This window comes from Peromyscus eremicus, chromosome 11, assembly GCF_949786415.1.
Source record: "Peromyscus eremicus chromosome 11, PerEre_H2_v1, whole genome shotgun sequence".
Taxonomy (NCBI): Eukaryota; Metazoa; Chordata; class Mammalia; order Rodentia; family Cricetidae; genus Peromyscus; species Peromyscus eremicus.
This window is the reverse complement of record NC_081427.1, coordinates 58,430,106-58,457,580: the sequence shown is the minus strand read 5'-3', so window position 1 is coordinate 58,457,580 and position 27,475 is coordinate 58,430,106. Positions and strand designations below refer to the sequence as shown.

At 47.7% G+C, this 27,475-nt stretch overlaps 1 protein-coding gene across 1 annotated transcript; it reads right to left on the bottom strand.

Annotated features, from left to right (window-relative positions):
* Positions 1 to 8,193: 8,193 nt before the first annotated feature.
* On the bottom strand, positions 8,194 to 8,518 carry LOC131921798 (large ribosomal subunit protein eL37-like). Its single transcript, XM_059276558.1, has one exon. The coding sequence runs from the start codon at positions 8,485 to 8,487 to the stop codon at positions 8,194 to 8,196; it is 294 nt and encodes a 97-aa protein (XP_059132541.1). The 5' UTR covers positions 8,488 to 8,518.
* Positions 8,519 to 27,475: the final 18,957 nt, after the last annotated feature.

Sequence of the window (27,475 nt, the reverse complement as noted above, 5' to 3'; positions counted from 1 at the left end):
TCATACACATTCACACATGATGACCTTTGCAAACTAAGAATATACATTAGTTTTGTGCACATCTATACTACCCTGAATGTAATTTAAAAGGTATATTATCTGCATATTTTCTCAGTTTAATCTTAACCATTAGCTGGGTCAAGAAAAACACCCAGCTCCATGTTAAGGCTTGGCTGGCCAGAAAGGAGAACCTTGGTGAATGTTTATTATTCTTCATGTGGGTTTGTTCTGATTTTGATTCAATGCTACATCTTATTGATTAGTTGATTAGGTAGTTCTTATGGACACTAATAAAATATTCTGTGAAACTTAAAGGACTTCAGAGCTGTCTGCTTGGGGTGAACTTGCTAGGTTTAACCAAACTTTAAAACTTCATGTAGCCGGGCGATGGTGGCGCACACCTTTAATCCCAGCACTCGGGAGGCAGAGCCAGGAGGATCTCTGTAAGTTCGAGGCCAGTCTGGGCTACCAAGTGAGTTTCAGGAAAGGTGCAAAGCTACACAGAGAAACCCTGTCTCGAAAAAAAAACAAAAAAAAACAAAAAAAAAAAAAAAACAAAAAAAAAACAAAAAAAAAACCTTCATGTGGTTTATGAAATAGTAGGCACTGAACCTTGTCCTTGGTTATAACACTTAAATGACGAGCATCGGGTATTTTACATCATGCCTAAGGAGTAATATCCAGCGTTAGCGAGGTGATTGCAGCAGTACAAACAGTGTTTATACTTTCTTCCTAAGGAGAATTTCAGCGAGGCATAACCAGGCTGAGGCTTCGGAGCCTTGGCTAACATGGTAGTTGCATGTTACAATGTTCGTATCCCTGTGAGTGGAAGACTAAGGATTGCCAGCCACTCCTTCAGAAGTGCGTTTCCCGTGCCTCAGTTCCACCTGCTCTACACACCCATTCTCCTCCACATTTTCTCTCTTATGGGCAGTGCCAGGGTTCTCCAAGTCTCTTGTTCTGGAGGGGAACAAGCTTATCAACTGCTTTTTTTGGGGGGGGGGGCGGGAGGCAGGTGGGTGTATTGCTTCCTTGGAGGGGTATTGCTGTTAATTTAGATTTCACTCGTTTGTGGAATCATTGAAAGTGTGCCAAGTTGACCCCGATGACTGTTGGGTCACAGGCATGTGCACAACCATGCCTCCTCACGGCTGTAGAGTTAGGGTAAGTCCAGCAGGGCCTGATGAATCATTGTCAGTCTGTGTAACCAGTTTGGCACCTCACCTCCCTCGCTCCACTGGGTTGGAAGGATCGAGGCTAGAGTTTTAACTGGTTATCTTGGTATTTCTGTCTAATTGATAAAAAGCCCTGACTTAAGTACTTTCTGGCAAGTTAGGTGTTTTTTTTGTTTTTTGTTTTTTTGTTTTTTTTTGCGCGTGCAGGGGTGTGGGGGGGTGTGGTGGTGGTTTGGAATTGCTGTTTTTTCAGTAGAACCTGAAGCAGCAGAGGGTCTGAAATAGCTTTTGCCAGTGACCTTCCCACACGCCTGGCAGGTTTAGAGGGGCTCCTTTTCCTCTGCTGGTTCTATTGTTCAGCATTTTCTTTCTTTCCTGTGGGGCTGTGCTGTCAGGGGCTCCTGGAGTTCAGGCTTCCTTTCTCTGGGCGGGCAGCCCTGGGCTGTGCGAGCATGTTTTCTGGTGTTGGCGGCAGCGAGCCAGGTGTTTAAGAAAGGCTCTGATTGAGTTGACGGTAGCCTCTTTTATCTGCAGATAAGTGGCATCTGGTACACACTGATTAAGGCCCAAATGACTTCTTCTTCAAAAATTGGATTTTTTTTTCTCCTTTTGCCTATACGGATCAAGTTTTAGGAAGTGAAAAACCATACATTGGATCAGTGAGCAGTGTCTTGCATTTCTAAAGGCCTGCCGTCTGTCTATATATTAAACACACACTTTGGAAAAACGTGGCTCACAACTTTGAAAATCATTTCAAATCATGCTCTTTTCCTTGAACTGGCCAACAGTCCATTTTCGAAGATGATTCCACACAGTGGCGCTCATCATGGATGTTCCTAACTTCACTCTTTCTCACAGCCATCTTTCAGTCTTCCCGTGGAGTGGAGCTCCTAAGTTACTGACTGTACAGATCCATGCTGTGTGGAGACCATGTGCCACCTAATCAATAGGGGTCTGTAAGTCGGTTTTCATCCAAATCTTAATTTGGTAAGTGGGTATGCTTAGGCTGTCAGGTCTGTTTATGTGGTTTTTCCCAGCGTATACGTAGGTCCGTGGCTCTTCTCTAAATTAGTGAAGGGAGGGCATGGTCAGAAGAAACAATGGCTGTGTGGAGTACTTGATCTGTGGTACAAAGTCAAGAATTGTAGGTAGGGACATAGGCAAAGAGGCCACACCAAATAATAACCCCGGTGGTGGTGATGGTGTTGAAGGGGTGACTGGCTCTGTGTGCACCTTGCATGACTGGCTGGCCAGGGGTGGTTGGGATAGCTGATTGTCAGATGTCACTGTGACAGCTTTGGCAAAGAGACTCACAGGCTCTAAGAAAATGCCGGCCTTGTCACCAGCCACCTTTATCAACAAAGCTTCTATGATTTAAAACCTTAAGAAAAAAAATTGAATTGTGGCCAAGTTAGCTTCCTTTAAGTTTAGATACATACATTTGATTTTTAAAATCCTGGCGAGTCGATTATGACCTAAATACATTGTTATTCCTGGTGTGAAATTACCAATAAACAAACCAACAAATAAAAATCAAGTTTTAGAAATCTTGGCTACAAGACTTCCTATTTCTTCTCGTAAATTTTCAGCTTTCTCTGTTCTGTATGTCTAGCCCGTGCTGATAATTGGTCTGACCTTGGCATCTTTCAAGTCAGTCTTCCCTGGGGGCTGTGTGTGTTTCCTCAGTGAATGTTGCTTGTTGGTCATTGAGGTCCTTTGAGACCTCCCTTGGTGCTGCCTCCCTGTCGTTCCATTCAAGTCCTCTTAGTAACCCAGGGGACATCAGCCCTTGCAGGCAGCCTGAGGGCAGAGGGCTGCCTTCTGTGCCAAGTTACAGAGGAAGCTAATCATACCCGTGACCTCGACCTCATTAACATTGTGCTGGAACCCAAAGACCCAGCATTCCATGGTATTGTTTGACTTTGGATTGTCTTTGCTGATTTATGGTCATGGGTCTGTAGGAGGCAGGGATGTAGAGCCAGATGCCAGTGTGACAGACGGGCGGCCCTTCCTGACTCCTTTTAACTCCCCAACAATCGGACTCTGGAGTGTCATCTAGTCATTGGGCCCTGCTGATGGGGATGTGGCCCCAGACAAAGCAGGAGTGACGGGCCTGTAGTGAAAAATGAGAGGAGTATTGGAGGCCTGGGAGAGCTGGGAGAGCTGGGTGGGCTGATAGTCCACAGGGGTGTGGGTGGGAGAGGGACGGCCGTAAAACCTCACCCCGGTACTCTCCTCATCCCTTCAAGCAGGGCTTCTTGATGTCTTGTGGAAATAGTCTGGCCCAGCGGGCCTGGTGGGGCCTCAGATTCTCTGCATTTCTAGCAAGTTCTCTTGGTGGTGCTGCATACCTGGTGTGGCAAAGACTGCGCCTTGCCTGAGAGCCCGTGGAGTCTGGCTTGGAACTGTTGGCCTGCTCTTAAAGCTGGCTTTTACCCAAATATAAAAAATAAAACAGCCAGGCGGTGGTGGCGCACATTTTTAATCCCAGCACTCGGGAGGCAGAGCCAGGCAGATCTCTGTGAGTTCAAGGCCAGCCTGGTCTACAGCACTGAGATCCAGGACAGGTACCAAAGCTACACAGAGAAACCCTGTCTCGAAAACCTCTCCCCCCAAAAACAAACAAACAAACAAACAAATAATTTTTTAAAAGCTGGATTTTACTGGCATGGGGTTGAGGGTCTCGAAGCTTTCTTTGGGCCCTGTGGGCTGCCAGGAGCAGCTGTGTAGGAATTTGTCCTTATGGTAGGGCAGAGCAGTTCTGGGGTCTTTGTGGTATAATATGGCTACGGGGTTGGCTTGGTTCTGGCTAAATCCATTGCCTTGCATGATGGATGTACCTCAGGTTCAGATAAAGAAGACTCAAAGTTCCTTCAATTAAACCTGAGTTTCCCCCCACACACCCTGTAACTTTGAAGTTATGTGCTTACAAAGCATTTAAAAAGTTGCCAATTGTTTCTCCGGAGCTTTATTCTGAACCTTGCTGAGCTCTCCGCTGGGTGCTGGCTAGGAATTTGCATTCCTAGGCCCTCCCCTGGGGTTCTGACCTATAGTTTTGGACTGGGTCCTGAGAATCCACATTTTGTAAACAAAACTTCTAAATGGCTTTTAGAATCAGGCAGAGCCTGTGATGTTGGCTAGGCTTTGGGTCAACCTCACCTGCTCCTCTCCAGGTTGGGAAGAGCTGGCCTGTCCCAGGGGATCAGTTTCCGGTTTTGTTTTGACATGTGTCCTTATGAAGAGACTGGTAGCTTGAGTGTAACAAAGCAGAGAGCCCTTTGCCAGTAGAAGTCAGTTCTCCAAAGCCTTTATTTTTAGGAATGTTTAGGAATAGACGCTGATTACTAAAGGGCTTTCAGGGCTGGGGTGGGGGCCGTTCTTGGAGATAACTGAGTTGTAAGCATTGGGCCTCTGCAGGCTGTGAAGACTGTCTCATTGCCGAATTCCCCATTCCCTCCCCCAAGTTGGCTCCGACCCTTGAGATAATGAGCATCTCCATCTGAGGTAATGGGTGGACAGAATGGCTATCAGAGGACCCTCATGCTCCGTGGACCAGCTGGGGTCTGATCTAAGTGGCCTAGGCGACTGAGGCAGCAGATTTGTCCATCATTAGAACAACACCAACCTCTACTTCTGCAGATACAGGATACACCTCGACTGCACCTGAAGGGCAGCGTCAGCCTTAGGAAACATCTGAAGTGGGAAATAGTCTGTGTGGTGGGATCGGGGTGCATGGGACAGGAAGAGTGGGAACCACAGTGCTAGAGGCCAGAGTCGGGGGGGCCTCTGAGCTGCAATGGTCAAAGCTTCCACGGGTATTAACAGCATTGCTTGATGTGCCCTGGGTATCCTCGCCGCTCCTACACTGCCCGTGGACCTGTGGCACACAGTGAGGTCTTTCAGCTCTGTCACCCACGTGACCAGGACGGGAGGACCATTCCCTGGAAACTGAATATCAGAACCACTCTCCTCATGGTCAGTGTTGATCTGAGTGTTGTGTCTATGCTTTGGATCCCATTTCCCCACTTCTCACGAAGACGAGCAAGAGCCGTGGAAAGTGAAGAAGCAAGAATTGGCCTCCATTTTGGAGGAGCGTGTGCTTTGGTCACGGGTGAGACATGGTAGACGCTGCTAGAGTGTGACAGCTAACCTGGGCTCTTCTTGGTCCTGGAATACTTGGTAGATCCTGGGCTTTGGTGTCTTGGTGACCATATACTTTGTTCCAGGCTCCCAAAAGAAACTTGTCTCTTCCACAAGACCAAGTGTTTCCTTGTTGGAGCACTCAGATTCTGTGCCGAGGTAGAAGGAAAACCATCACCAGGGAGAAACGTCTGCTTGCTGGAAATGCAAAGTGAAGGCTTTGCTTGGGAAGGCCAAGTCCCCGCAGCCCTGCTTCTCCATGCCGGGGGTGAATGGGGCTTTTCTGTGCAGTTTATCTGCAGACCCAGGAACTGCTCCAAACCTCCAGAAAACCAGAGCTGTGTTTTCCTTGAAATAGAAGTGGGTTTCAAAGGCCCTGACAAGTGTGAAGTCTTGCCCTCAAAGTCTGTGTTGGCTATAGACGAGGCCAGCTCTGGGGCCTGCATTTAAGATACCATCCCAGCTAGCCTAAAATAGCTGCAGGGGGTTTTTGCATCTGCAATTCTGTTTGGTTTATGACTCACTTGTTGCTTCCAGGGCATCCCATTTTGCCGCTGTTCCCTTTGCTAGCATGCTGTTGGCTTTCCTCTAGTTTCCCGGATTCTTGCTCGCGTGCTCTGGAGAGGTTCCCCCTACCCCTGACCTCTCTGAATCAACTCTGCAAAGACTCCTAAGTCTTTGGCTTCTGTCCACTCCATCCAGGGTCCTAATTGCTATCTGTTCCCTTCTCTGTCTTTGTGGCCTGTGAGCTCCCTCGGGACAGGAAACCTGTTCATTTCCATGTTCATTTCCATGGATGTTCATTTCCATGGATGTTCATTTCCATGCCTTCAGTCACAGAGAAAGTGAAGTGCAGATCCTATGGGAGGCCTTGATCCCTGTAACTTCAGGGAATGAAACTGAGGCACAGCTAATTTGAGTACTAGACATTGAGCTAACATCAGGACTCTTACCTTGGTCTCTTTGATCCACCCCTTCAGTCAAGTGACACTGGCCAGATTTTCTGCCCTAAGTCCAAGAAGCCATAGCTTATGAGCTGTAAGTCTTTACTGGGACCACGAGATGTAGCCTTTTCCACTGTTTTTCAGGTAAATGGGGAAGCAGATGCTGGAGTTCACAGCTGGCTTGGCATTTCTGCCATTAAGAGGCACTTCGTATAGATAAGAGTTGGTTCCTGGGTTCCCTCATGCATAGCTAGGTTGTCCCAGAATAGCATGACAGTGTAGCTTGATAGCCACCAGAAATTCCCGTTCACTGGGAAGAAATAGTTAAAGGGAGGGTGACATGCCTGCTAAGAAAGCTAGAACTCTGTCCTCAGCCCTTTCCAGTAAGTTACCTGGTGATGCTTACCCGACTGTTATGGGCTGAATGTGAAATGTGCTCCTCAGGCTCATGTGTTAAACAGTTAGTCTAACTAGTGGCCCTATTTTGCTAGGTTCTGGAAACATTAGGGTAGAACCTAGCTGGAGGATGTAGGTCATTGGGGGCATGTCCTTGTAGCCAGATGTTTCTTTCCTGCCTGCCAGTTCCCAAATAACCAACACAGAGTCTTAATAGTGCTTGTAAATGCTCAGCCCATAGCTCAGGCTTAGTACTAACTAGCTCTTACTACTTACATTAACCCATTTCTATTCATCTATGTGCTGCCACGTGGCTCATGGCTTTACCTGCCCTCCAGCATATCTTGTTCCCTCTGCATCTCATGGTGACTCTTCTGATTCCACCCTTCTTCCCAGAATTCCCCCAGTCTGGCTCTCCTGCCCAATCTCTCCTGCCCAGCTATAGGCCATTCAGCTCTTATTAACCAATGGGAGTAATGCATATTTACAGTGTACAAAGATCGTTCCACAGCATGTCCTTGAGGGAGAAATCTTGTCATAGTCCCTTCTGTATCCCCTTCTTTCTGCTCTCTGTCTGGCACGGATATACAGCTTCCTCCTCTGTGTGTTCCTGCTGCCATGACGTTCTGCCACATCTTGGGTCCAGGGTCCACGAGGAAAAGGACTGTGCACCGAAATCTCTGAAACTGTGAACCCAGCTACATCTTTCTTCTCCTATGTTGTAGCTGTAAGGTGTTTGGTCACAGCACAAAAGTGAAAAATAAGAATAAAATATTTAATTCACTGCTTCCTCCTTGGCTTTGCCAACCTCCTCGTTCTTCTCCCTTCCACATGAGGTAGTGCCTTCGTTTCTGCATTTAAGACCCAGTCAAAATCTGACCTACTCTTAATCAAACTGTCTAGAGAACGGTTCTTGGGTGTGTGGCCTTCCCGAGCTGTCCAACAGAATAAGCCAGTCCTGCATCTCCATGATGCCATGCCCTTTGCGTGTGAACTCAGCTTCCTGTTCTCTTTGTTGTTATCGTCACCTGCTGTGGTTCCTGACATGGAACAGATGTCCAATAAGTGAGTAAGTGATAGAGGGAAAACTAAGGTATAAGCACCCTACCCCACCAACCACAAGAAACAATGTGTTTTTAAAATAAATGATTTGTAGAGGGTCTTGTGGATTAATTACTTGGCTGTCTGTTCATGTCACCCTTAATTGAAAAATTACATTTGAAAATATACCCAGAAAATAAATTGAAATGAAAAGGTCCAGGTGTTAAAATGTGAGTGGGTTTTGGACATCTTTGGAACTTGAGATATTGTTAAAAATCTGTTCTATACTATCTCTAAAGAAGCTGTGTGTGGGGTGTTTGGGGTGCCTGGTCTCTGCCCTTTGTGGCACATGGGGAATGCTTGATAAGTTATAATGAGCAGTGAGCATCTATGGTGGGGGGCTGGCTTTCAGAGACTCTTGTGGATTTTTGTTTTTGTTTTTGTTTTTGTTTTTTGCTTTTGAAACCAGAACATATTTTATGACTGACTGAAATTCCTCAAGATGAACTGGATGTTGTAACAGCTGCCCTCTTGGGCTTAGGTGTTGTCCCTTCACGGAATCCATGTCTGAATCTTCGATAGACAGTTTTCAGGTGCCTCATCCGCCCAGTCCCGGTAGTGTTTCGTCTCTTAGCCTTGGCACTCCAGTTATCCTTTCTCTTGCGCTTGGCCGGGTAGCCACACTTGCCACAGGTCGACTTCTGAAGGTGGTAGGCCTTAGAGCCACAGCGGCGGCAAAGCGTGTGCGCCTTATTGCGACGCTTTCCAAAGGATGACCTTCCTTTCGTCATCTTGCTTCTGCCGCAGAGGCCAAAGAGACCAGAAGAGAGAGCGAATCTTGTGTTTTTTAAGATTCTTAGCAGGTCAGGAAAACAAACAAGCAAGCCAAGGCTGGGGAGATGGCTCGGGAGTTTAGAGTGTGTACTGCTCTTGCAGAGGGAAGGCTGAGGTTTGGCTCCCAGCACCCACACTGGGCAGCTCACAACTGCTCCGGGGATCTGATGGCCTCTTCTGGCCTCCACGGGCACTGCACTCATGTGCACCGCCCCACACATACACATATGGCTAAAAGAATTTAAAATCTCAGAAACAACAAAGTAGGTCAAACCTTCATATTAATTGGGCTGTCTTTCTCACAGGGCTGACTTCTTGATGTACCTGGAGGCACACTTCAACGAGATCACTAGTTGAATCTCATATCATTCTGATTAGAAAGCCCAAGTAATATATCTAGTTGCTTAATTTCTTAGAGTGTGCGTTTGTCCTGTGTGTTTTGGACTTGTATGTACAATGGAACTCTTTGCTCATGCTGTGAAGGCTTTGTAAAGGTGGGGCTGTGGGGCCGGACCAGTCAGATTCGCAGATCAGGGTCTGTGCATTTCTAATATGGCCGTCCTGTGCATTGACTCAAGGATGCTGTAGTGTGGACCCTTTACTTCAGGAGAGGTGTTTGGAAACAATCAAAGCCACACTAGTCAGTGGATGTAACAACTAGTCTGCTAGTCTTAGGCCCCAATGTTACTAACCAATGGGCTCTGATTTAGTGCTGAAATGATGCCTGGGAGGTATCAGCACACACATATATTCTAGCATACATACTACATACATACATACATACATACATACATACATACATATCTAAACTGTATCCCTTGCCACAATGAGGCTTCATGGTTGTTTTTTATTACTTTTTACATTGTGTGTGTGTGTGTGTGTGTGTGTGAGAGAGAGAGAGAGAGAGAGAGAGAGAGAGAGAGAGAGAGACAGAGAGACAGAGAGACAGAGAGACAGAGAGACAGAGGCAGAGAGAAAGAGAGAACTTTTAGAAATCGATTCTCCTTCCACTGGGTCTTGGGAATTGAACTCAGGTGGTTCAGTGTGAAGCAAGTGCCTTACCCACTGAGTCATCTTGCTGGTCCCTTTTTAGTTTTTGTGTTTATTTGTTTCTTGTTTGTTTGTTGTTTTAAGATATAGTTCCTAGCAGAGAAAGCAGTCTCCCAAACAGCCTTTCAGGAGCAGCAGGGCAGAGCTGGCTCACTGATTGACATCTCTGGGAATCTACATTGCCTCCATTTCCAGATCACAGTCAATGCATAATTGAGGAGCACTTTTCCCTGGATCAGGTAGCTTGTCAGCTGTAATTTTTGGCTGGTGTCTTACCCACTGTTGGCATTTGTTGTTGATTGAAAGATTTGCAGATCCTTTTTCCAGGAAAGGCTCATTTCCAGTGTGACATGTTAAGCGTGTTGCTTTATGAAAGACTTAGGGATGTTGCTTTCTATTCTCTCACGGCCACTTTCAATTAAGGAATAGCTCTTCCTTCTTCTTTAGAGTCTTTTAAGATTGTGGACCTGAGCTGGAAAGAGGACCTTTGGAGAACTAGCTTACACCTTTTCTCGGGAGACATGAAGAGTTTAAGGCAGCCTCAGTTACATAGCAAAGCTATGTAAAAAGAAAACAATCCTAAATAATGACTTTCCCCCATATCTTCTTCCATGACAAGGAGTAAATTCCTGCATTTTGCATAGTTCTTTTCCCCTGTAGAGTAGATTATTTTTCTATTTTGTAGTTTAGAGCCCTGGGTTCTCTTGGATGGTTCTTCAAAGCAGGGAAGCCACGGGCAGTCCCAGGAGCCTTGCTGATAAGGTGTGGCTCCTTGCCTTGTTTTCCTAATGGGCAGCTCTGTTGTGCACTCCACCACCAAGCTCCCTTCCCCTGTGACTGAGAAAGGGAACAGAGAGTTGTGAAACTCCCATTGCAGCCCAGCAGGCTGGGGAAAATATTTCTCTTTCTCCTTCTTCCCGGGTTCAAAGTACACTTGCTGTTTATGGGGGCGATCAGCCCTCCTGAGGTGCTGGCTCTAGGGGGCCTGTGTTGTTGCCTGGTGGACAATTAACCACGCTGACCCTCCTCTTGCCTTGGCCTTTCTGGCTGAGTAGACGCCAATGCTCTGAGCGAGAAGGGGGCAGCAGCTGTGCTGGTGGGCAGACCAGCAGGCCGGGGTGGGGAACCATCTGATCTTGTTCAAAGGGGACGTCTCTGAAGCATGAAGATTGAACTGATGGTGACCCCACCCGGGGGAAGAGGAAGGTCCCTCTGGAGAGCAGCTGAGAGGACGAAACCATCAGTTACTAATCCCATTGGCCTGTGGGTCTTCGGGGTCTCAGATCCATGTAAAGGATAGAGAATTGGGGTTGAAAGCAATAAAGAAAGCTTAAGGGAGAGAAGCAGGGGTCATTTCTTCTAATTTTGTGGCTATTACTGAAGAATGAAAAGAGAGGTAATTTCATTAGGCCCTTTGAGATCTCTATCACAGTGAGATGGCACTTAAGGAGGCAGCAGAGCCTCCCAGACCGTCATCTCCCTCTTGTGAATCTAGAGCTGGGTCCCCACAGAGCCGCGGAGGCCTTGGGAACTACAAGATCTTTCCGGGCGCCATGGGCAGGAATGTCAGTAAGTGACAGGTTAATGACTGTAATCCCAATGGGTGAGTGCTGGAACATGGCATGAGCTGAAACCAAATCCAGCAGGTGTGTGTGTGTCTTCCCTCTGAGGAAGGCTTGCTAGTCATCTCTAGTGGACACGATTCATCCACAGCACACTGATCACCCACCACAGACCTTTGAACTAAGCCTGTTGGAAGTCTTGACCTGTATGGCGGGGCCTCAGCTGAGCAGTGAGTGCCAAGTTGTCTGCCTGATGAGGGCCTGTCTGTTCACAGTGCATTTTCTTATCTGTTGTGTCTAGTGGTCTCTGATGGATGGGCACGGGTTCCTCCACGTTTTCAGAGGAAAGAATTGTGTCTGCAGGCCCCTGACGTCAGCTTATTCCTCGGAATCATCACTAGAGGGAACAGAGGAGAGGGGAGAACGTTGTGAACTCTTTCAAGAGGGGAGGAGAGAATGGTCACAGGAAGGACAGCGGACAGTTCTCTGTACCAGCCACCAGCTGGCACCATTCCCCAAGGCAGCTCGCCGCCTTCTGAGGAGCTTCGGAGTGACCAAGGGGCAGGGAGAGGAGGCGAGGTGATGAGCTATGGGTGGCAGGAAAGGCCGTCTGTATGTCTGACACAGTCCTAAGCAAAGTGATAGGCACTTCCTAGAGGCCGTCTGTGGTCAGAATTGATGGCAGCCCTCACTGTCCATCTCACTGTAGCTACATTCTAGCTGTCTTGGATCTGATTGTTTTTTAGTATATCCTCAACCTTGGCCACTTCTGTTTTATATTTGGAGTTAGGGCTGAAAGGAAAAAAGAGAGAGAGAAATGTGCTAATAGAAACCATGAGCCACTCACTCTCAAATGCATTCAGTTGGAGCTTGGTTCTGGGAGTTCCTATCAAACTCTATTGACCCAGTTAACTCGGGAGCTCTGCAGGTTGGCAGTGGAGGATGTAGACACCTTCCTGTCCAGTGGGCACAGTGTCCTTGGGAACTCCCAGAAGGTGAGACGGTGGCCAGGTGCTTTCTGAAACCAAGGGCCCGCTGGGGTGAGGGTAGAGAAGACAAGTCGACCTTGTCGCATGAATTCTGAGCACATGCCTTGACTTCGCCATCCTTGGAGGTGAATGTCCCCTTGCTTTGTCCAAGTGCTATTCTCTCCCGTCAAGACTGTGGCTCATCACAAGTTGGCTGTACTTCGGGGGCTCTTGAGAGCTTTTCTCTCTGACTGTATTCAGGAAGTTAGAAGGGCGGCGTCAGATATGATGTGAGCTGATGGAGAAATAGACAGACCCAGGCAGCCTGTGAGGAGGGCCTGGCCACCCTGTTCCTGTTTCTTTTCCCTTGTGACCCGAAGGAACCAAGTTTCCTCCATGGAGAAGGGTCCCCAAGAGGCCTGAGATGTACACACCCGTGTGTCCTCCAGGCCAGGGTGCTGCTCTGTCTGATAAGCCCCAGGATGAAGACAGGTAGTTTCTGGGTGGCAGGATGGAGATAAGTCACATGACTGCAGCCTGAGCTATATGAATGCAGAGTTAAAATAGCATGTGTTCCAGGAGGCAGAACATTCTAGAATGCTGTTGTGCTCTCTTGGCACCAGCACTGAGGGGTAAATAGGAGAGCTGGGAGGGGCTTGTGCCCTTCATTCTGATGTAAGAGATCAAATGGCCAGGCAGAAGCCCATGGGGGCAGCGGTGCTTACCTGTCCTGCTTTCTCCCCTCATCCCCTGCGCCCCTAGGGTCTGCTGGGTGCTCAGTGGGCATTTTTAGTGAACAGTTGCTAAAAAAACGAAGCTTTGACTGCTGATCAGTCCAGTGTGCCAGTATGTTTATAATCTCTAATTGGTGCCAAGTGGCTTTTATAGAGTGAGATACTTTCTTGAGAGTATTTACACATTAAAAAACGGAGACATAATAAGATCAAACTGGCTCCTTCAGGTGGCTCGTGACTTTGAGGGAGCTTGGGAGGCAGGACTGCCATAATGCTATGTGCCTGAGACCCTTTACAATGGGTTCTGTGGGAGTGGTCTCTTTAGGATAGGGGTGATAGCCTCATGGCTTAGTGTCCCTGGAGGAGTGCTGTGGGATGGTCTGTATGTCAAGTGTGTTGCTGATTGGTCAGTAAATAAATCACTGATTGGCCGGTGGCTAGGCAGGAAGTATAGGCGGGACAAGGAGGAGAATAAAGCTGGGAAGTGGAAGGCTGAGTCAGAGAGATACTGCCAGCCGCCACGATGAGAAACAGCATGTGAAGATGCCGGTAAGCCACAAGCCATGTGGCAAGGTATAGATTTATAGAAATGGATTAATTTAAGATATAAGAACAGTTAGCAAGAAGCCTGCCACGCCACACAGTTTGTAACCAATATAAGTCTCTGTGTTTACTTGGTCGGGTCTGAGTGGCTGTGGGACTGACAGGTGAGAGAGATTTGTCCTGACTGTGGGCCAGGCAGGAAAACTCTAGCTACAGAGGAGTCTGGATGATGTTAGAAAAAAAATAGGCTTGGAGTTCCCTTTTCTCCTTAAGTACACTTTTGGGCACCTGGTCATCTCATCATCTGCAGAGGGATGGGTTGCTTGTAGCATCAGGCCTAGTCTGTAACAGTGTGTGTACCCCAAGTGCTGCAGGGTGATCAGGAGGTCAAAGTGTGTGTGTGTGTGTGTGTGTGTGTGTGTGTGTGTGTGTGTGTGTTGCATGCAGAAATGTGTGCCGAAACCAGATGTCACTGGGTGTCTTCCTCAGTTGCTTTCTGCCTTGTTTTATCAAGCCAGGGCCTCTTACTGATTCGACGAGTTCAGGGGATCCACCTGTGTCTGCCTCCCCAGTGCTGGGATGGCAAGCCTATGTTACCATGCCCAGCATTCCATATGGGTTCTGGGGATCGGAACTCACGTTTGCATGGTAAGAACTCTACCAACTGAGCCGTTTCCTGAGCCTCCCTGGTGTGTTTGATTACTTCGGGGACAGAACAAGGGTCACATTTCCCATAGGGTGTCCACGGCTGTCCACACCCAGCTTGGGAACTGTAACCTTGCTTTTGCGGGCTGACACCAAGGAAACCAGGTCTTGCAGGGTGTCTTAAAACCCACAGTGGTAAACCCAGCGTGGTCAGAGGGCACACTGCTGCTTTTAGGCCGGCCACTCAAAGCCTGGCTGTTTGTTTATCTCCACCATTTAACTTGGTTAACTCATAAACCAGGGGAGATTTATGGCGACAGTACAAGGGAGTTACAATGTTTAGAGTGCTTATAGGAGATTAATTAAAGATTAAAGGTTGACAAAGAGAACTTGTAAAGCCAAGAAACTTCCTTTAAGTCCCTGTTGACCCAAGGGCACATGCTTGCTTGATGCTTGGTGGGTTTCGTCTGCTGTTGTCTGTCCTTCCAGCTAAGTTAAGTATGTGTCCCTGTAGGTTAAGCGTCAGGCATCACCACTTGGCTGCCACGGCTAGGGACCAGTTCTTCTTTGCAACTTCTATATTATGTGTCTGGAATATTTCCCCAAGGCTCCCATGTCAAAAGCTTGGTTCCTGACCCATAGTGCTACTAAGGAGAGGTGGAGCCTTATGAGGTGGGGCCTAGTGAGCAGTCTTAGGTCCCTGGGGTGATCTGGGTGGAATGCCAGGGCTCCAGCAGCCCTTGTAGCTCTCGCATGTTGGCCACGAGGTGGGCAGCTTGGTCTACCACATGCTGCTCTCAGCACCTGCAGCCTTGCTGAAAGCAGCAAGGCTAACAGCAATGCATCACAACCTCTGAAACTGATCCAGAATGGACCCTCTTTCTTAGTTCCTTATCGCCGGTATTTATTACAGTAACAGAAGTTGACTCAGGCAGCTGACCATGCTCATGGGGGGGTTTCTGTGTCACCTCAAGGGGGAGAACTCAGTTCCTCTGTCTCCGGCTACTGCCAATACTTCCTTGACAGGACTCTCTCTCCAGGACATGTGCTGTAGCCAGCAGATGGCTGGGCTCCCAGTGGGTCAGAGGCCCACATGTGGTCAGCTTTCACGGACAGCTACGGAACAAGCTTGTCTAGAGTGTAGATCACAGGGCTTGCTGCAGCCCCAGAAATGGACCTGAGAGGCAGCCGTGAGAGGGGTCGTTAATGTTTTCTGGGTTATTAGAGCTTGAACAAGGAGAACAGACTTCACCTTGCCCAGCAGCATTCATTGCTAGCTTCCTTTGTTTAAAACCAGGCCTTGGGAGGTGATTTGATTTTTGCGGTGCCATCCTTACCGCCTGGGGTTTAGACTTAGATTTATTTATTTAGACGTCCATCTATGGTTTTCAAGACTGGGTTTCTTTGTATAGCCCTGGCTGTCAAGGAACTCATTCTGTAGACCAGGCTGGCCTTGAACTCGGGGATCTACCTGCCTCTACCTCCCGAGTGCTGGCATTAAAGGCTGCACCACCACTGCCTGGCTAGAGTTAGACTTTTTATGGGTCTGTCATTGGCACTGAGTTGCAGTTGCTTATGATCTGTGTTTGGGAAGAGGATAGTAAATGTTTACTTGACCTCCAAATAGTCAGAGTGCAAAACGAAGCAAATTAGAAGCTAATTAAGAAGCCGGGCGGTGGTGGCGCACTCCTTTAATCCCAGCACTCGGGAGGCAGAGCCAGGCAGATCTCTGTGAGTTCGAGGCCAGCCTGGGCTACCAAGTGAGTTCCAGGAAAAGCTACACAGAGAAACACTGTCTCGAAAAACAAAAACAACAACAACAACAAAAAAAAGAAGCTAATTAAGAATCATAGATAGAAAGTTGATTTGGAAAACCTTTCATCCATTCATTCACGTGTCGGGAAAGCTTGTGAAAGTGTAAACAAAAGCCGGGCGGGTGTTCTCAGCTTCCTCATACACGAACCCAAGCTTTAATGGAGGACATTTTATAATAGAAAGCATACATACTCTTTAGAGGAAAATGTTCCAGTGTTGCCTGCTCATGAAGGCATCTTTTGTTAACTTAATTACTTATTTTATTGTATATGGGGTTTCTGCACAATTTTGTCCCCTGCCCCATGCTCTTTGGGGGTCTGTAACCATAAAAAAGTGAATGGGGATTTATGTCATAGTGTATATGTTTACATAACTAAATGCTGGGGATATGACAGGGCTGTGTGTTCAAGGGATCCTAACTCGTCATTAAAGATGAATGCTGTTGCATGATTGGTTTTAGACTCACAGATTCCATATACAAAGGCATCAGTAGAGTTATTAATTACTTCCCAAGGAAGCTCCAAGTTCCCAGGAGGCCCTCTGTAGAGAAGGCAGACACGAAGGTGACATGTTCGCACGCATTGGCTTCTATTTTCACAGCGCGAGTCAGAGGCCCTTGCTGTGGCTCCTGCAGTCTTCCATTTCTATCCTGTGCCCTGGGTTTTCTCTTGATGACCTCTTATGGGGTATGTGTGGTTTTTGTTTTTTTTCCCACGACCAGGATAAAATCCCTGATTATCACCTCAGTTCCATTTTCCTTTTTTCCTAAGGCTGGAATTGTTGGATCTTCCTGAAAGAACCAAGTTCTTTGTCCAGTTCTTTTTCCCATGAGGCCCCCCAAAGGGTCTTAGGCCATAGCTTCAGATCCTTTCTGGGGCCTGCTGTAGCTCACAAGCAGCCTGACTCTGCAGGGCATGCATTTTCTGATTAATGCTAATGACCACGTACACAGGGTTAGGGGTGTGTTTGTGTGTGTGTGTGTGTGTGTGTGTGTGTGTGTGTGTGTGTGTTTACTATGCACCCCTTTAAATACTTTACCAACTAAAAACCATTAGAAAGCTTGTATCAGGGTCATTGGAGGAAAGGAATTCTTGGGTAGTCCCCATTCCCTTCCCCAACCTCTACTGGGTCAGGAAATATGCAAGGCAGCAGCAGACTGCTTCTCAGTCCCAGACTGTGACCTCAGGCAGGATGGCCTAGTTCCCTAATCTGACAGGTGTGGCTAATCATGCCTGCTCTGTACAACCCTCAGGAATCAGTGAAGCCAGAAGGCTTGCAGGTATGAGTTGATGCCTGGAGCAGTCAGGTTAACTGCTCCCTCTCCTCTGCCCGGCCCCCAGGTGCATGGTAGCTGGTGCTGTTTTCGGGCATGTAGGAGCCTTGCTGCTGGGCAGGCAGTGTCCTGCTGTCCTTGTGCTGCTGCTTGCTTCAGAACAGACAGGGACTCTGGAAACTGGCATGTACCAGGCCTTCCTTTGCCTTTGGGATCAAGAGACTTCCGCAGTGTGTACATTACTGTGAATTAAGATTAGTGACCACTTAACAGATTCAATTTGCCCTGTGGTCAGATTTATTAGAGAGCGTGTGTTTCTTGGGAGAATTGCCTTCTGGTTGAGCACCAGTGTTTGTGGGCTTACTTTCTGGGCTAACATGTAAGCTGGGAAGGGTGAAACGCAGCCCCAAACCTGGGTGAGAAGTGTGTACGTTTATTTTAGGAGAATCAACACACCACATGCCATTTACAGGCCTGGTCTGCTCACAGTTCTGCCCTGCAGCCTGTACCAACCTAGTAATGTAATTTATTTCCCTCAGGGAAATGTGGTTTTATGTGCTGTGTACTGGTGTCATTGAAACCTTGTTTTAAGAGGAAAATAGCAATTAGTGTTTGGAAATAGGAAATAGCTTTACAGATTTGTAGTGGAAGAGGCCCAATAAAAACGACTATCCGGCATTCCCCTGAAGGTGAGCGTTAGCATTTATAAATGGTGTTTTCTGTCTGGGAGTCTCACAGCATCTGATGTGTAAGCATTAGCCAGTGTATGCCTGCCTCAGACCACAGGGCATGGGAGATAGGGCTACGGCTTGGGAGCAAGCAGTCACATAGTCACACAGGCCTGCATCTGTGACTTCGTAAGGACAGGTGGCAGAGGTCGGGGGCCTGTTTGGTCGGATGAGGCCATGTCTATGTCGGTGCTGTCATTGTTCCCCTGCTGGGAGATGACAGGTGGAAGAGCCAGCTTGAGGAAGCCGCTGTTAATCTGTAACCCTGGGCTTGCTGGCTTGCCTGCACAAACATCTCAGCTCGTTGTTTGAAGAGACAAAGGGCAGTGGCTAGGGAGGTCCCCTTTAAGATGGTGCTTGTTTTTAGCATCACTGGTGAGATGGGTAGTCTTCACCTCATTTTTAGCATCACTGGTGAGATGGGTAGTCTTCACCGCGGGAGTGGGACTTCAGGCTTTCATGGGAGAGCTCTTTAAAATGACATATTTGTGTGGAGCCACAGCACATGCACTTTTAACTCAGAACTTTGACGGTGGGCATGTGGTTCAGAAACGGAGAAGTGATGTTGAGACCCCTGTGGCCCTGCTTAGCTGCCCTGTTCCGGTAGAGTGTGCCTCGAAGCAGGGATTTTTCAGTGCCAGCACTGTTGGCACTAATGACATGAGCCTTGGGTCGTTCTTTGTTGTGGGCGCCCTCCTGTACACTCAGGATGTTCAGCCGTATCCCTGGCCTCTACTCACCAGAAGGCAGGAGCTCGATCCGCCAGCTGGGACCACGTGAGGTGTCTGCAGACATCGCTGACTGAGTTCATTCTTGAGAGGGCAGGAGAGCACACTAGCTTCCCAGGTTGAGACCCACTGTGCTGGCTTATGAAAACACGGATGACAAATTCCTACCGTATATGGGTCTGGCTTTAGAAAACAACTTTCTATTAGTTGCTGGACCCTGAGGGCTTTTCCAGACATTGGGTTGTGTTAGTTTGACCCATTTGACAGTGCAAGGTTTGATGCAGGAAAAGTGAAGGAATCTCTTTTTCCCTTCCTACCCTTCCATCCCTCCCTCCCTCCTACCCTCCCACCCTTCTATCCCTCCCTCCCATTCTTCCTTTCTCCCTCACAGGGTCTCATGTAACCAGGAGCCTTGGACTCACTATGTGGCTGAGGATGACTTTGAACTTCTGATCTTCTTGCCCCCACTTTCCAGGTACTGGGATTTCCAGGCCTGGTTTGTGCAGAGCCGGAGGTAGAACCTGGGACTTCATGTATGTAGGCAAACTTTCTACAAGCTGAGCCACACCCTCAGCCCATAATGGGGATTTGCACCTTTAAATGTCTTGACATTCTTTGGTTCTCTTTTGCTATTTGCTCTGATGGTCGGGACAGGGCTGTCTGTCCTCTCTTTCTTGCTGGCATCACCCCCGGGACTTTTGGAAAGAGAAAAGGGACTGTAGAGTCAGGGTCCAGGAGCACACTCCTGCACACACGTTGCTCCTGCAGTGGTTACGCTGCTGCCCTCACCCACGATGGAGGGGAATCAGGCTCCATCTGCAGCATCTGCTGGAGAAAGCCTTGACCTTGATTTATAAACTGGGGCTGACTGAGATAAAACAAGCTAGTGGGATCAAGTAGCTAAAACCCTGGGCTTAGGAGCCTGATTGTTATCACATTTGTCAGCTGAGAGATCTCTGGGAAACGATGTAAAGTCTCCTCCTTCAGCCCCTCACCAAAAACTGGAGGCTTACTGTACCTCCTGGGCCTCTATGCAGATCTTGCTGTGTGTATCTCTGCTGTTCAGTGGTTATTTCCTTTTGGTCAGACACCACCCTAAATGGTGTCTGTGCTTTGTTCTCCCCCTATTACAAATCTTTTCATCTCCCTCCCCCTTTTTCTCAACATGAGCTGCAGTGATGCCCATATTTGTGGAAGCCACACGGACTCCATCATAATTTTAAGTTCAGATATAGCAATATCACTTTACCTTCTGATGACTTTTAAGGAAGTGGCTAGAGTCTTTGGTATGTCCATGGACATGGCAGGTGTGTGTGTGCCAGGCCCTTTGAGGAACCTTTGTGTCTGTCTGAGCTGCTTTTCTAGTCCCAGACACGGGGCTCAGAAGTAGATTCCTTTTCTCCAAAATGAGCGAGCTTTCCTAGAAGGCTTAGTGTATGGGTGACATCGTCCCGCTTTCCTGAGACCCAGTGGAGGGCCAGAGCAGGCGAGGGGAGCTGTTCTAGATTTAGTCTAGGGCATGCATCTCAAGAGACCAGCTGGGAATGATCTTGATCAGTTTGCAAGTTCTCAGGCAGACCAGACCCAGTCACGCTTCCCCAGGCCATTAAGGACGGCTGGCATAGATTCAAGGGCAGCATTGTGCAGATAAATGGAGCCTTTTCAGCTTGGAGGTGGGCCTGTGAGATGGCTCAGCGGGTAAAGCCATGTGCTGATGTCCCGAGTTCAATCCTCAGAGCCTACATGGTGGAAAGAGCAAGCCCAATGCTGCATGTCACCCTGTAATCTTCACACGTGTGCTGTGGGCATACACATATGCACACACACAAAATAAGTTTCTAAAAAAGTAATAAAATGTGGAGGTAAACCCCGCCATCTGCTGACAACATTGGCACTCAAATCAAACATTGTTTCTAAGATCTGTTCTTCAGTACTGCGGGGTTCTCTCTGGAGACCAAGGGAGGGAGGTTCAATGAAGTGCCAACTGCCGAAGCGTTTTAAAAAGATAAGTTATTTTTTCCACTGGCATCCCAACAGTCCATCCTTTGATGGAGATATTAGCTAGCCTCCACCATCACCCCCATTTCTACCCTTTACAGCTGAGTCACTGGGTTGGACAACTTTCCCAAGATTGTGGAGCTAATAAGTAGTGGGACCGCTTGGAACAGCTCTGCCTGATCAAAGCCTGTTGAAATTGTTGGCCAGGCTGGCCTTTCTCTTGAATCTGAGAGTAGTAAATAGGGACGAAAGCATCTGTTAATAGGAGGAGGCTGACTTCATGAGAACTGAAAAGAATTAACCATTGGCATCTACTTTGTGTTGTGCACAGTTATTGGTGAAATTATTAAGGCCACTCCACATAGTTAAAAGGGAGGTTTATTAGTGGCATAATAACTTACAATGACATACAACTTACAAATGAAGGGATAGGTAGGTCGCAGGGTCTGGGGAAGGTGTGTCGCAGTCCGGCGGTGTTCTCTGGAGAACTCTGCTCGGTGTACCTCCAGCGTCCACGGCCCAGGAACAGAGAGAGCATGGCGCATCTGGATCTCGGGTCTTCAGGGCCCTCCCTTGGCCCTGCCTTGTAGGCGGGACAGTTACCGAAGCCTCAATGGGGGTTGGAACTTCCAGGTCAAAGCTGGAATGGCTACCCACTACACACAGTACATTCATTAACATATTTAATCTTCCGTCCACCCTAGTGGGGATTAGAACCATTCTACAGAAGAGCCAGTGGAGGCTCTGGGCATCTTGGTAACTGTGTAAACAATGTACCTAGCAGATGGCAGAGTGGGAAGTGAAGCCATGCTGTGGAAAGGCCTCCTTGCCTGGACTCTTCAGTTATCTATCTCTTGGGTACATGGGATGATACTGGACTTAAGAACCAGGAAAAGTGAGCACATGTTCCAAGTCTGTGCAGGCCTCACAGAAACAGCCTTAGTCCTCTCTCATCCCCGCTTCTCAGTGGCTTAAGAGAGAAGAAGGAAGCCCATAACAGAAGAAGAAGGCTGGGAAGGGAGGCCTGACTTCTGCCCCTTGGGCACACCTGGGAGAGGGCTTAAGAACTGACATCATCTTCTGTGCACAGCTGCCTGCCCACGGAGACCTTTGCCCTCTTTTGCTTCTTGTCTGCAGATGTGCACATATTGGAGATCACTGGGGAGAGAGGTCAGTGAGTCCCCTGGCCTCGGGCTCTTTGTGACTCAGCCCGGGGTGTACTGAAGGATGGCCGTCTCTCCGTCCAGCCTTTTCTCATTAGATCATAATCCCTAGCGCATTGCAGCCAGCCTTAGGGCTCCTTCAGTACAGGACCAAGCACTACTGCAGCTTGAAGTCCAGTACCTTCCAGACAGCTGCAGGCACCAGGCCCTGGGCTCTCCTTTCCTGGAAATGGTTTCCCAGGAGTAATTCTGGGTGCGGAGCAGGGAGAGGCAGCCTTTGTGTGGAGGAAATGTGCCACAGGTAGGTGGTTGGTAACTATTAGTTTACTCTTTCGGTCAAATTATTTTTGTTGCTGTTAAAAATTAATTTTAATAATTGCTTTTGGATCAAGCTGCTGAGTAGCCGAGCCAATTCTTCATGCCCAATGAACTTTTATAGCAAACTCTCCCCTCTTTATGGGGTTATTATGAGGATGATATTTGTAAAGCACTGTAACTACTGACAGGAAGGCTCCAGATAAATGAGAGTCGTATTTTCAGAGTTCTGGAGGACGGATCACGCAATGGCGGCATTCCACATGTGGAAGATGCCGGTCACGATCTGCTGTGGCGATTTGCTTTGGTGCCTAGTTGCCTGCTTTGGATTTCTAAAGAGACATTTTATGCAAAAGCTCGGGTGATTATTTATTTTCAGACCATTATCCAATTAATTATAGGATGTCTTTGACTCTGTGGATAAGCATGTTCACAGTATTGAAGTTCGAATAGTCATGGAGGGTTGGAAAGTCAACCACTGTGACTCAAGAGCTAATTTGCTTAAGTTAGTAATAGAATGTTACCGTCTTTTATTTTAAAGTCGGATACTGCATGATTTCAAATGTTTTATATATGTGTGTACATATATATGGGTATGTGTACATATATATGTACACATATATATGGGTATGTATGTGGCATGGCACACATGTGGAGGTCAGAGGACAAATTGGGGATTCAGTTCTCTTCTTCACTATGAGGGTCCCCTGGATTGAACTCCAGATTGAACACAGGCTTGGTGGCAAGTGTCTTTACCTGTTGGGCCACCTCACTGACCCAAGTATAGCTCAGACTGACAGCAGACTCCTCCTCCCTCTGCCTCGGCATCTTCAGCATGTCTTACTGATGTGCACCACCACAACTGGTTAGTCTTTTATTATAATTTTTTTTGTCTGTTCTCTTTCGTCTTTGGAGGAAAAACCAAACAAACTTATAAAGGAAAGAAGAGCTGCTGTGTTGCTCCAGACAGTAGTTCCTTCCCCCAGAAGAGGCCCAGCACACTGTGACGGTGGGCTTTGAGCTAGGGGTGAAGTCTGTTGCTTTCCTGTGCATGCTCTGCAAGCCGGGCTTTAGTGCATGTGGGAAAACGGAATCAGGAGGACCCCCTTTGTGGCTCCGGCATATCCTGAGTTTTTGCACTGGATTTTCAGCGAAGCTTAGGGTTTGAGCTCCCACAGGATCCCTTGAATACACAGCCACTGTCAGCGTTATTATAAAGATAAGTTAGGCTGTAAATCAGACTAGAGTGATTTCCTTAAAATCTTGCACCCTTCCCCCATCACACTAGGATGAAGTCCATGTTTCCTGTCAAGACTTACACGGCGTGATCTGATTTTGCCCACTTCCCCAACCTTACTTATAACCAGTCCTGTGCTCACTCTCTTCCAGTCTTGAGGCCCCTTTGTAGGTCCTCGGCCCCCATGCTCTTCCCTCTCAGGGCCTTCACAGGTGTCTGTTTTCCTGGCATTTGGGCCTCTGGCTGGCAAGGGGAAGATTTGAGATCACCTGCTAGGACTCTTGCCAAGTTGGTTAAGGAGAAAGTAGCCAGGAATGCTCATGGGCCAGATGGTGACTCAACCCTGCCAGAACTCGGAGGCAGATGTGGGTAGAATTGAGGTCCAGGTGGAGTTCTGTGTTGACAGCCTGAATCCCATCCTTCAACCTGTGTAGATCTTGCCTGCTCTGCTCTGTCTTTACAGGGAGGCCATAGTTCATAGCTCTCTCTTCAAATGTGCTGCCTTGGGCTAGTGGCCTGTTGTCTTGGAAGGCAGGATAGATACTGTTCTACCTTGCACAGAGAGCTCTGGCATGTGTTTGATTTTTAGACTAGTGTCTTAAAAGAATGAAAACTTCCGTTTGTTTGCTTGCTCAGAGCAGTTAATGAACTTTGCTTTCTTCCTGCAATGACTTAAGTAATGAGATCCTAACTGAATCAGAGCTGTACCTCTGTGTTGTATCACAGTTTCTTCTGAGGCTTGAAACACTCAATCCTGCCGGAAGCTTCTTCAGCAGGAAAGCAAACAACTCAAAACAGAGTCAGGAAGTTCCCGAAACCGAACAGATTCACTAGGCCCCTCCCTGCCAGCGTAAACAATAAAGCTGGGAGACCCCCTCAGACCGAAGGAAGCTTAGCGGCCGAGAAGACTCTCAGAGGAGAAAGGCTGCTTGGAAGAAGCAGAAACCAGCGGAGCTGCTGAGAAGAGGTTTAGGCACCTGGGAAGGATACTCTCCACCCTGTTGAGCTGCCCGCAGACTGAGCTGCCCGCACACTGTGCAGTGTGCTCCAGGTTCAGTGTGAGCTGTCCCCTGTGATGGTTAACATTACATTTAAAGTTTAGACTTAACTATGCTGAGAGTTCAAAGGCAAACATGCCTCTAACATGTACCTTGTACAGCCCATACCCTGGCAGCCCACTTCCCTTTTCTCCCCCATGAGATGTTGAAGACTCTTCTTAAATTGACTGATCCTGGAAAAGTTGCTGTTCTAGCAAGATAGTAGGTCATAAGACTAACTGCTATTTCTGCTTCTGTAATCAAACTTGCTTACTCAGCTCAATGGCTTGGACAACTGTAAGACATATATGTTAAAATTAGACCCTGCCTACATGTAAACAGAGCACATGTAATCTTGTGGTTTTTGACTTCATAAGCCTTGGGCTGATATGGCTAGCTGCTGCGTCTGGGGAACGCTCTCAGTGGCAGTCCTGGTACCATGAACACCAGGCACCAGTATTTAATAAATCCTCTTCTTATTACACTTTGTTCATGGCTATAGTGAATCTCTGAACAACCCCAGACTCATAACAATCCATGCTGGGGTGGGCCTTGGTGATGCCACTGTCTTGGAGTCCCTTCTGCTCCTGTAAGTCACCCCACACCTAAGTTCCTCTAAGTAACCCCAGTACAACTCACTGGTTCACCAGGTTGGATTTGGGCGGTATCTGTACTTGGTTCTCTCTCAGGGGTGAGCAGATGTGTGTGTTGTGTCTCCCCAGGAAAAGTTCTGTCACAAAAACACCCTGCATCTGGCATTTGAGATATACTTAGCGTCCTGTCAGTGTGCACACAGTGTACCTGTCTACTTGCAGTCTGCTCCTGTCTTTCCATCACTACATGTGTGCTGGGATATCTGTGTAGACTCTGCGTGTGACTTCAAGCCCCGTTTTCAGTGTGGACAGATCATTATTCAGGAATGCACAGGGCAGGAGAGCAGAGGGCTGGGGACCTGGGGGGAGGGGAAGCTGGGGGGAGGGGGAGCTGGGGGGAGGGGGTTAGAGTAATGTTTTTCTCTGCCGCTTGTCTGGAGACCAGCTTTTGAGGCTCCTCTGCATCAGAGGTCTGTTGATGGTGTGCTATGCCTGCAGTGTTTGCGCTTAGATTATTAGTCCCTTCACTTGGTATCTACTTGCTGCTGCCCCTTGTTTCTGGAATCTGTGGCAGGTAAAGGGGAAGGTTCCCCACCCCCACCCCCACACACACTGTTCTGGATCTGGACCCTTTGCTACTGTGTGCTGTTGTCCTGGTGTTTGCTGGGCATGTGTGCTGGTCTCCAGACAGAGCCTTTCCTAACTGCCTGCTGGGTATCTTGGATTTTCTGTGAGTTTCATTCAATAATTGTTGCCTACTCGGGGGCCCTTTGTTGAGTTCAGAGGGCCCAACAGGGCTTGAGGTATGGCCTTGCTGTCGTATCCTGGCCCTCATAGAGTCCCGGTGCACACGCAAGGGAACTTCCTAGGCAGGGAAGCAGGCAGGGGCCGATGTTCAGTGGGTTCAGGTAAGGTACAACTGGATGTCGCTCTGTCTTGCTCTAACCTCTACAGTCTGGGTAGGTGACTCTGGTCATGTTAGGAAGGTCAGAGGTGCTTGACAGAGGACCAGCCTGCTTCCATTTGGGAGCCCCCAAAGGATGGTAGTGACTTGTCGTAAAGAAAGGATGACCATTGATGGGCCAGCAAGATGGCTCAATGGGTAAGGGAATTGGCCTCACAGGCCTGGGACTCATGGAAAGCTGGACAGACAGACTGACTCACCCGCTGTCCTCTGACAGGTGTGCTATGGTGCACACCCCCATCATGTACACATGCGCTCACACACACACTAAGTGAATTGAAAAGGATGGCCGTTACTCTCTCCCCCGAAAGATGATTTCACAGAAAGAAGTGCATTAGTGTTTCCCAGACTGCTTAAAAAGGTCAAATATTCCCAACTCTTAGATAATTAACTGTTTTCCTTTTCAAAGAGAGTCCAGATCAGTGAAAGTTTTTTGATAATTTTAAAGCTCCAATAGTTAAAAACCAAAACTGTCTATCCTGTGTTCATTTTTTTTTTAATGTAATCCTGGTGTGCAGTTAACTTTTTTTTTTAACTTTGATTTCAACTAATTGTCCCATGAAGGTTGTAGATTAAAACAATTCCTCTTCAGTCTCTGCTCTGGACAGTCTTTGGCACTCCATATTTTCATGTTGTTTCTAAACTTTACTTAAGAGAACTTCAGGTACTAAGAGTAGCCAGTATTGCCCCGACATTGGATGGGGATTGTAAGACCTGATGCTGCAATTTTTGTTGTTGTTGTTGTTTTGTTTTCAAAGATTTATTTATTTATTATGTATACACAGTGTTCTGCTTGCTTGCATGTACCTGAACACCAGAAGAGGGCACCAGATCTCATGACAGATGGTTGTGAGCCACCATGTGGTTGCTGGGAATTGAACCCATGACCTCTGGAAGAGCAACCAGTGCTCTTAACCTCTGAGCCACCTCTCCAGCCCCTGATGCTGCATTCTTATGGGAAGTTTCTGTCAGGTGTGTTCCCTAGCGCTTAGGAGGGAACACTGCTTTCATGGCCATCTCTGGCTTCTTCTAGAATGCCTTCTCCAGGCATCCCAGTCTGGGAGAGTCTGCCCAGTACCCTGTGATTAATGACACATTGTCCCCTTCTGTGAACTTTATCCCCTTGATCTCATTTGTCCCCCCACCCCACCCCCACCCCACCCCACCCCATCCCCATGTCACCTGACACTCTTCACCAGTTCACTGGTTCCTCGATTAACTCTCTTTGACACTTTCATCCAATGATAAGGATATCATGTATCTCCTTTAAAAGCCTTTTCACCGTGTGCTCTTTTTACTGCCCAGAGTGATTTCGTATTAACATTCATTACGTGCTGCCTTTGTCTGGAAGTTCCACGGAGGGGCCGTGGGTGGAGTTTGCATGTTATGTCTATTGAAACAAGACTGGGGTGCCTGTCACTTTGGGAGGCAAAAACCAAAACAAACACTGCCAACTTGTTTCCATTGTCAGCTTATTTGGAATCTGAAGTGGTGAATGGGGAGTTTAAAGTAGCTATGGAGTTTTTCTTTTCTTTTTTCTTTTTTATTTAATAAAGTTTTATTTTTCCAAATGTACAGCTGATTGAACCTGC